A 10286-nucleotide genomic window follows, 5' to 3' on the forward strand; every position below is an offset into this window, starting at 1 on the left:
GAACAGGGATATTTATAGGTTTGGAGTTTTATTTTGTTCTTTTCAGTTTAAGGCCTGCTGGGCTATGCTCAATAAGAGTTCTTTCTGCCTTGTCAGAGACTTTTTGTACTTCATCCAAGAAAACGAGGACATGATCAGAAAATAAATCCACTAAGACCAGACTGTTGAAGTAGAAAAGTGCCTTTGTAGTTCCAAGGCGTCCCAGTCTCTTAAAATGCTAATAGCATGCCTGAGAATGAAAGAATTGATTTCAGTATATTTATTGAGTATAGTAGCTAAGCTGGTGGAAGACAATTAGGCATCTATCGTGTAAAAAGATGTATTGCTTGATCAAATGAGGTTATGTAACGTCACTTTAATTTTTTAAAGATAAGCAGGAGTTGCACATCTTCCTTCCCTATTAGCTTCAGTCTGATTTTCCATGTGGGAATTTCACACAAATGCGAAGTGCTTATACCAAAGTTGCAAAGCCAAATGCTGTGATTGTTAGACAGCTTTAACTGTACTGGACATTTATTGATTGGGCTGTGATGATTCAGCATCTGGCCTCCTCATCCAGACTAACCTTGTCCTTCTGTCCAAATAAACACTGTAATAGAGAAAAAAGAAACACACTTTAACAGGTTTGTGCAAACAGGCCATCAGAAGGTTGTCTTCTCCACATGGCATGCCTGCCAGCTTCTGGTCAATACGCTGACTTGTGTTCTGGAGAGCTTCTACTGGATCTCACAGGCAGTAAACTCCCTTGGGATTTGGCAGCTGGTTAGAGGAGAGTTACTTCCCATCCCTTAGCAAATGCTTTTTGCACTTTGAGGCCCTGCAGCCCTTCGCCTACCTCTCACCCACCAAGGAAGCCATGTAGCTGCCGATTATTTAGTGTGCTTAGTTTATAACAAGGCTGTGGCTACGCATTCAACAATTTGCATCTTGCTTACAAGTTATACATCAAATACGTTACATATCACATCTGCAATACAGCAAATGTGTAATTTAATATTTATGCCAAAAAAAGGGTTTTACCAAAAAAGTACTCTGGAATAATGTGGGTGTAAAAAACAATGTTCAGTTTATGCATTTTTAGAGCCTGTAGCAACCATGGAGGGAGGAGGGTGGCAGTCAGAACTCCCTTTCCTACGTTCTGCACTATTCAGGAGCCTGGGAACACTTACATCACCCTATGCTTTTGACCTGCTCCACATCAAAAGGTTGATCTTGCTGTGGCTCCCCCCCCCTAAGCTTCACCAAGGCTATGATCCTGAAAAGAAAACCTACCTAACAGCTACAATAGTAAATTCTTAGGAGAACTGTTGCACGCAGACAGTGTTGATAAATCAGCCACTAGACGCAGTATCAGAAACCACTTTTATACAAGTTTTTAATACAAAAAATTCAACAAAAATATATATAATCAGGCATTTTATGCAATGCATACATTCTTTATATCTGCAGGTACAGATAAATAACAGAAGGCAAAAACAAGTATTTTGCTGATCTTTGGCCATTAACCGATAATCACCCTAAGAGATATTATAGGGTCAAGGAATAATAAACTGAGTCTGTAAACTTCTCTCATTACAGACAAAGTATCAGGCAATAATACAGTAGTTAGGTTTCTAGAAATGTAAGGAAATATTTCTTTAACACTGCCCAATACTGAAATTTAACCTGTTTTGCTGATATGGAACGTAAGGCCTACTTTTAGCTGACACACAGGCAAAATTCTTGGGTTTACATTAGATATGCTCCATCCCTTACTACCTTAACCTACTTCCCTTCACCATACGTTGCTCTAAAAGGCCAAACTGTACCTCTTCATGAAATAAACTAACATGAATTCGTATCGGTGGATCAGTTTCCTGAACCCCAACCAATGTACATACACACAGAGCAGTTAAGCCTCCTTAAGTCAATATTTTTTCTAACTTGATGTCCCAGAATAATAGCTATGCTTCCACTTTACAGCACAGATGCATCTCACGGCTCTACCAAAGCAATATATACATGATACACATTAAAAATCATAAAAGCAATTTTAAAGGTACACCGATAGCACGTAGCAGCTTATGTCTATGTATGTACATGTTTTCACAGTTACATTTTAGAAAACTGAGAACATCAGGAATACTTTTACTGTGTTTTCTATAAATATTAAAAACTTAACTGTCAGGCATTTTGACAAAATAGTATTTATGATAGCACTTTAAATAGCTCTTCAAAACCTGTAGAGTTTTAAGCATAAAGGCTGTGAAGTTTGAGGATTCTTTAAAGTGTTTAGCCAGTTTTAGCAGCTGGGCTGTCTGCCAGTTTGATTTTTTTTTTTTCTTTTCTCCCCCCCCGTGTGTGTGTTCAAATCTTGTAACAGAGGAACTCCACCACTTTTGATGGGATAGGCAAGTTCTTGACTTGGCTGGTTGGCATCACTCTCCGAATTGCCATACGACAGAGGTGTTGGAGACTTGAAACTTGTCTTGGAGTTGCCCAGAAGTACACACTGCCATCCTGTGTCCTGCACAGCAAAAACGAGTAAATAAATAAACTGAAAAGAAACAACCCCCAACAAACACAACTGTACAATTATCCCACTTGAAAGTTGAAAGATTTCAGTTTGGTACAAATCCTCATATACGTAGTTAGGGGGAAGAAGCTTTAAACGGTTGCTTAGTTCTAGCTAGAGCAGCACAACAATAATGTGCTCATTATCTATGAAAGGTTTGATCTTCCAATAGCTATGCTACCTGCAACAGAATAACTGCACTTGATTTCCTAATGGTAATACTCCAATCCACATTTGTGGGTCTGTATTTTATTTATTCTCAAAGATAAGAAATGGCTTTATCAGCCTCCAGATTTTACTGCTATTCCAGGCACGTTTAAACAAATAGAACCAAAAGTAAAGCAGAGTCGAAAGCATCAAGTTGCAATCGAAGGTTTTTTAAGAACACTTAACACAAAAGGTTAAAAACATTGGCTAACTTAAATATTTCAGGGGGAGTGGAGGGAAATGTATATACTTGCCCTGCAGCTAGAACACTGCCATCAGTAGAAAAGGTGCAGCAGAGCCCATTGTTCAGAGGTGCAACTTGTACGGGGTACTCTTCATCAATTCTCCAGAATCTTACCATTCTGAAAAGCAAAGAATGAAGTAGTAAGTTAGAATTAAATGTCTATTCTGATCTCATATTTTCTCTGATGCTGCACAATAAACTGGTCTGACACAAAATTCAGGCAGTTTTATAAACATTTAGTAAGTATACAATGTGTTTCAGATTTGGCCTGAAGTATTATGACTTCTTCATTCCTGATAATTACCTTGATTTGTATTTCTTCAACCATTCTAGCTCTGCCAATTAAAATAGAAGGTTGCCTTCATCAGCAGAAAATAATAACCTAAAGATTTTCAAAGTCTCTCTTCAATGTCATCATATAAGCTAAGAAATCCCAACAATGCTCATCTTAAATTAAAAAAAGAATATAATTAAGCAGTCCTCTTGTAGATAGTTTAATACCCTTGCTGTCATCTTGAGGAAGCATTCTTCATATGCTTAAAATATGGTACTTCAAAACATGAGTTGCATTGTTAGCAGAAATTGAATACCAGGTCACTGAGTATTTTTAATTTAATTTTCTAATCTAAAACTACAAGAGACTTCATTGCATTATTATCTCCTTACAACAAATCTTTCTTCATACTTACTTATCATCAGCAAGGCTTGCAATATGTAGTCCATCGTGACTAAAAGATACTGATCTAACCCAGCGGTCATTTGCACCTCCAGCAAATATTGGAGTAGGAGGGGGAAACAGATGCCTGGAGATAAAGAGAAACTTAGCTAACATCGTATTTAAGAACTATGGAATGCTTTCGTTCAGCTCTGACTGGTAAAACTGAGGGTGAAAAAAATGGATTGAGTATTTTAACTATGAAATCAGGAGTGCATATCAAACTACTGTATATTTTTTAGTACTGAACATTTCAGCTTTATTGAAAACGCTTGAATTTTTTCTCAGAGGAAAAACTCTGCTGTTCTACCATTTTAGGATTTCCATCGACCACTGTTATGATTTTCTCCCAAGTCTAGTTATCTGTTAGTTGCATGAAACCATTTATCTTTAGCAGTCACCTTCATTCTAGGAGAAAGTTTCCAGATTTGACTAGTTCACTTACCCAAAATCCATAAGAATAACTCCAATATATGGATCCCAGACATAGACACGAGTATCGTAAGATGCAGTAGCCAGTAAAGCTCCATCAGGAGAAAACTCACAAGCTACAACATCATTGTGATGTCCTTCAAGTTTCCGTATCATGGAGTATTTATCCATATCCCAGAGAAAAACCTGCAATTAAATAAGCTAATGTTATAGCTCTGCTCAAAGAAGCAATTAAACATTTACTCTATTTATTTATTTATTTTTAAGTATAGCTGCTAGTCTTATTTAGGATTATATTAAAATCAGGCATTATGAATTACTACAATTAAGAAATATGCTCAGTGTCATACTCAGATTAAAATCAAATTTTTAAAAAAATAATTAAAGCAGACATGCAAGTTCTAATTCAAGTTTGTTAAATGTTATTAACAAAATAAGCCAAAATATAAGATAAAGGCAACACGATTTAACCATATAGCTTACTGAAATTCATGTATTACAAAACTATTTTATTAAAATATGCAGAAATAAATAGGGTTAAACTCTACGGTCCCCTCTTTTCAGTAACTACCAAAATTTTAAGAAATATACAGACAGAAAATGTAAGGTTAACATATTGTTACTCCAGTGGCATCCCTTTGAGTTTAAGATCACTTGTTTACAATTGGCTTGGATCACCAACGTCAGCCTAGGAAGAGAAACAGATACTGCAAGCAAAGAGAATTTTCACAGCCAAAAGTTACGTCTTTGGCAAAACAACAGGGAAGTCTAACCACATTATTAGAAAGAATTTACGCATTTTAAATCAAGTCAACAATTAAAAAAAAACAAAACATTAAGATTACAATTTACACGGCCAATTGCATATTGTATTATAAACATTGGTAAAAGATTATACTATTCTGGGATTTTACATGCAGTTGTACATTATATATAATCAAAATGAAGACTGTGCAGAATTACTTTATAGAACGAACTATATGTACTGAATCATAAGTTTATAGAAAATATCTTTAGCATAAAATATATCCCTGAAAGAGCTCATTAGGGTTCTTGATTTTTTTCCCTTGACTCAGTCTTACTGCACAGATTAAGTGCAGGCATCTTGGATAAATATGTATGTTTGACCAAAGCAAACATGGCCTTAGTGCCTCACGTACTTCCTACAACTGAACCATTTTACAATCAGTTATAAACGTGTTGACCAATTCCTCTAAGACCCCAACATTCCATAGAACTGGAAACTACATTTTAGGAGTCAGTGTGTTTCACTGCTGGGAAAATTAAAAAAAAAAAGAAAAAAGAAAGAAAGAAAGCAGAAAGTGGACATCAACCAGCACCTGCGTACGTACAGTACACCTTGCAGTCGAATGCAAGGTTACTTCATCCTATGGTAAAGTTCGCCCCCAGCCTGGTAGCCAGAGATGCCACTCTTTCTGCCCAGCTAACACCATTGTGCTCCTGTGTGAGTGGTGCCAGCTTAACCTCAATCACACCAATATTGCTGCCACCACCTGTGACAGGGAAAGCAAGAAGCTTATGGAAAACACACAGCCTAAAGATATCAATGTATACATCCATATCTGCTCTATTTAAAGAAAAAACAAAACCCCAAACTCAACTATTCTCTATCAGATCTGCACTGATAAAGTATAAAATGCATTCGAACAGTCAACTAAACAAAGTAGCACTCAATGATTGAATTGCGATTTTTATTCAGCATCGCTAGGCTCCATTAAACTACCCAAAAAGCCCCTGTTACTAAACTGAATTCCCTTTTCTGTTTTATCCTAATTCTTCAGTGCCAAGAAAAGCAGCTTATTGTATGCGTGCTTTACCTGCACTGCTTTCAGTTCTCTAGCAGGGCATTACAATACAGCTGTAAACAAAACCACTATGCTGTTCTTCGTTCTACATCTTTTAGACACGAGTGCCATTTGTATTCGAGAACACGTAGAAGCATTTTTGTTCAGCAGGAGATACCATGACTGGCTCAGACTTTGAAAAGTCCTTTTCATTGAGCAGGAAATAGAAACAATAAAATCAATAATACAATAGTTTTATGCATTAGTCTAAGTATCTTTTAACACTGGAAGCTTTAGTCTTCTTTGATTTTATACTATGAACATGTGCAGGACTATTTCTCAAAAAATGCTTAACGTTTCTTCCACTAAAAGCAGTGCAAATTCAATTCATAAATCAGTGTCTTAACGCACCATTTGCTAGTTTAATTTCATGCACTTTTACATCATCATAAAACATTAGAGGTTCATGACACCGAGCACAAGCTTAATGTTAACTGAGATTTAAAATGATTATGCATACAATTCAGTAGATTTAATGAACAAGAAACTCTGACACATACTGCTTTACTAGCTCCAACAGAACAGAGAATGGAAGAGTCTGGAGAGAATGCACAACCATATACCCAATTCTGATGTCCTCTCAACACTTTCATCATATTTCCTGTGGGGGAAAAAAAAAAAAAAAAGACATTCTAGTCCCATAAGAATTGATTAAATATTACATATTCAATATGAAAAATATTTTCTATTTTTTCTTTTTAAAATTTTATGCTTTTTCCTAACAAGATCTTGCAGTGTCAGTCTACACAGGAACAAATATTCTGCAGCTTCTAAATCCTAGGTCCCTGTTAAAAAGTCACTTCATGTACTGTTTTAACTCAATACCAGCTTGTACCTTTAGAGTACATATAGATATATAGATAAAGAATTTCAAGAGAACATGCAGATTTTCAGAGACTAACAGAAGGATTTTTTTGAAAAGAAAGCCTGACCTGTGTTTATAGCAATAAATGAGGAAAGTATGTGCATATTTCTCCTACGTGTTACAGCAGATGAACTTAAAATGCGTACCATCATCTTTCAGGTCCCACACTCTCAGTGTTTTGTCTCTGGATGCAGACACTAAAATCAGGCTGCCATCTGGGGCAAAGGTTAAATCTCTAACAACTTCTGTATGGTCCATCAGGTTAAGGAGGAGTTTTCCTGTTTCATGAAAACAGTATTTGAAACAATATTAACTTTTTAAAAAACACAAGGTACTTGCTGACATACGTCCTTCCCCATACTCAAGGACAGAGTAACTTCTTGTTGTTAAAGTTTCCTTTGCTTGAAAGTATTCCAAAACTACAATCCAGAAGAACATTTTGGACTAAGCAACCCATATGCCTGAAATCAACCACATACTTAGCCATTTTGGAGCACCAAGGCTTTCTCTTACATCACTTATATCTCAAAGCATGACCTGAGTCTGTTCCTTCCTCTAGCAGTATCAGATGTTCCTAGTTGCACTTCATTATTTTAAAAATATTTAATTTGTATTCAAGAGTCAACTCCCAACTAAAATTCTGTAACCATTTTTTTCTGAGTATTGATGTTACTACTGCATGAAGTGACACTGACACGCCGATTTCCCCTTGCACACTCTACCTGTATATACATCCCATATCTTGATGCGCCCATTGTTCAAGCCTGTTGCAAGTAGCAGCTGGTCTTGCCCAAATTTGAAACGATGCCATTCTATATTCACACAGCGGCTCTGCTTCTCAGGCACTGAAGACCCAAAAGCAAGACTCCATACAATATCACCACAGTCTATTATATGTTCACAGGGCTTGTTTTTCTGACCACTGTCACTGTTCTGTCTTGGAAGTCTTGTACTGATAGAATTTGCAACATTCTTTGTGCCATGCAACAAGCTGCAAAACAAACAAGAAAAATATAAAGAGCCTTTAAAAATAAGTAGCTACGTATCGTGTGACATTCAGAATGCAATAGAACAGAAAGGTCTTTAATATGTAATGAAATCTATGAGTTGCCATGATGCACATTCTGGAGGCATGTAAGAATGCATTTTCACTTTCAAATTATAAAAGCTGTTTTTTTTTTTAATAACTATCAAGAATTATTAACCCCTGGAAGACTTCTACAAAGACTGTCCATGTCTTTACCTCTGTAGAAAGCAACATATTAACTTAACTCACTCTGAAAAACTTTACAAGCATTTACAGAGAAAATAAGCTACAAATATGTCTAACGCTTCCTGCTAAATATGCAAGAAGTTCCCTGCAGTTCACTTACATTCATGGAAAACTGGGATAAGACACTGAAACCAGCATATAAAAACCAACTAAACCATCACCAGAAACAGGAAAACAAAAAAAGGATTTGCTGGGAACAATGGGAGCAAAACTTAACTAAGTACAAAGATTCAACTGCTAGATACTAACTTCATTAAAATGTAACCTACAACTGAAAAATAAAACATCTTTTGGAACTTAACTTCCACTCTAAAGTGAATAATAAGGGGTCTGCCTTTAAGTAAATTCCTAAAAGGTAAAAATAAAATAGCTTTCTGATAGGAAATGTAGAAATCCAGATCTGCTTTAGTTTTCAAAATTCCACGTTTATTTTAAATTCCACTTCTTTTAGAGCACTTGACTGAATTGGTAAGTCACTCCGCTGTGAAGTTGCAATACAATCGTTTCTCTGGCTGGCCACAGAGAAGGGGATAATGGCCAGTACTTTAAAGAACTAGTTTTTCCCTAAGATGTCAAGGCTTAAAGAGACAAAATAGGAGTTCGAATCTATTAAATGTTATCTTCTATTTGGAAATTCATAAGCGTTTCAGCTTAAGAGCCGTGTGGTTTTATCTTACAAGTTATTAAGGCACTGGGACCAGGGGACCAGCTTCACTATGCGATGTCCTTGCGACCACGCAAAGTAAGATCCATCGGGAGCAAAGGCGACAGTCCAGTTCTCACGGCCACACTTCTTGTCAAAAGGAGAAGTGGGGGCTAAGAGCTCTCCTACAGTACGGGACCGTGCTGGAAGGAAAACAGAGAGGAAATTCCAGTAAGAAACTCAGCATGTTTTAAAAAGTTACCGAGGAACCAGGCCAAACGTTCATCATTTTGCTTTTACGGCCAGTCCCTAGGGCCGAGCAGCCGGCCCCGCACAGGCACCGGGCCTCGGCTGCCCCGCGAGCGGGGGCGAGCGGCCGGCCCCCGGCAGCCCCCGGCCCCGCCACGATCGCGGCCGCCCGGTGCCTGGTTGGGAGCCCGGCGGCCCCCCCGCGCCCCGCCCGGTCCCCCCCAACCCGGCCAGCTCGGCCCGTCCCGGCCGCCCCTCACCGATGAGCTTCTCGTTGACCCTCGGGGGAAAGCTGGCCATCGACGGGGCCGCCCTTCGGAACGGCTGAGGCGCGGAGCGGGGACCTGCGGCGGGAGCGAGCGCGGCTGAGAGACAGCGACCGAGCGACCGCCGCTGGCCGGGGCGCAGGCACTGGGACAAAATGGCGGCGGCCGCGCGGGGAGGAGCGCGGCGGGGAGGGGCGGCCTCGCCCCGCGGGCGGGCGGGCTCCTCACGGCCTCCTCACGGCCTCCTCGGCTCCCGGAGCCTCGTGCCCGCAGCCCTGGCGTGCTAAATTCCAGTCTGCCCGGGAGGAAGACCGGGCTGTGGTGCTGTCGTGGCGAGGCCCGCGGGTGCTGCCCATTTTAGCCACCCCCTGGTCACCTCTTGACTCTGGTAGTGGGCTCAGCCTGCACCAGCCCAGCTGGCCAAACCCGGGGGTGCACAGCATGGAGAAGGACCGCAGCAGCCCCACAGAACTGCAGTCAGGAGGCTTTTTATAGCCGCTGTTGAGGCCGTGTACTGGTGAGGTTCAGTGGGTAAGCTGCAGGGTCCTCAGATGGGATCCAAAACGTCCCGACACGGCCGAAGCGCCCTGCCAGCTGCGGTTAGCATTGCTGCCTCCCTGCCTTGGACAGAGGTCATCGCCATTATCTGCTGAGGCACGTTGTGACATCCTCCATGGCTGTTGACTGTGGGACTGCAAGGCAACACGTAAAACTAAAAGTATGCGAAAGCTGACATGAGTGCTTTGCAGAACGTGTGTGTGGTGCTGACCTGCACGCTCGATTCTAGCTTCCCTAACCAGGAGCCGGAAAATTCTTGGCATTTTCCTACTCTCCTGATGTTTCGTTATAAAACTGTGCAGTTCACTGTCTAGATCCAGCAAGATCTGGTTTATGCTCAACTTTTAAATGTATAGTTAGGGTTAATGGGGTTGCCCTTAAACTACTTGCTCCTGAGGCCACCTCATTCTGTGTG

General features: G+C 39.9%; 1 protein-coding gene across 1 annotated transcript; it reads right to left on the reverse strand.

The window, feature by feature from the left end:
- Positions 1 to 1350: 1350 nt before the first annotated feature.
- WSB1 (WD repeat and SOCS box containing 1) lies at positions 1351 to 9921 on the reverse strand. Its single transcript, XM_068655892.1, has 9 exons — positions 9308 to 9921; positions 8833 to 9001; positions 7605 to 7873; positions 7029 to 7160; positions 6518 to 6618; positions 4166 to 4338; positions 3695 to 3808; positions 3016 to 3123; positions 1351 to 2506 (listed from the first exon to the last, which is right to left on the reverse strand). The coding sequence occupies exons 1-9, from the start codon at positions 9345 to 9347 to the stop codon at positions 2347 to 2349; spliced, it is 1266 nt and encodes a 421-aa protein (XP_068511993.1). The 5' UTR covers positions 9348 to 9921; the 3' UTR covers positions 1351 to 2346.
- Between the last annotated feature and the right edge of the window lie 365 nt (positions 9922 to 10286).

Source organism: Anas acuta, chromosome 19, assembly GCF_963932015.1.
Source record: "Anas acuta chromosome 19, bAnaAcu1.1, whole genome shotgun sequence".
Taxonomy (NCBI): Eukaryota; Metazoa; Chordata; class Aves; order Anseriformes; family Anatidae; genus Anas; species Anas acuta.

Excerpts from the sequence above, each read along its gene's own strand:
- WSB1 (XM_068655892.1), bottom strand. The coding sequence starts at position 9,347 with ATGGCCAGCTTTCCCCCGAGGGTCAACGAGAAGCTCATCG. Across the intron at positions 4,339-6,517 it reads CTGTTGGAGCTAGTAAAGCA|GTTTTTCTCTGGGATATGGA; the intron begins GTATGTGTCAGA and ends ATTTAATTGCAG. Across the intron at positions 3,809-4,165 it reads GTTATTCTTATGGATTTTGG|GCATCTGTTTCCCCCTCCTA; the intron begins GTAAGTGAACTA and ends CTTTATCTCCAG.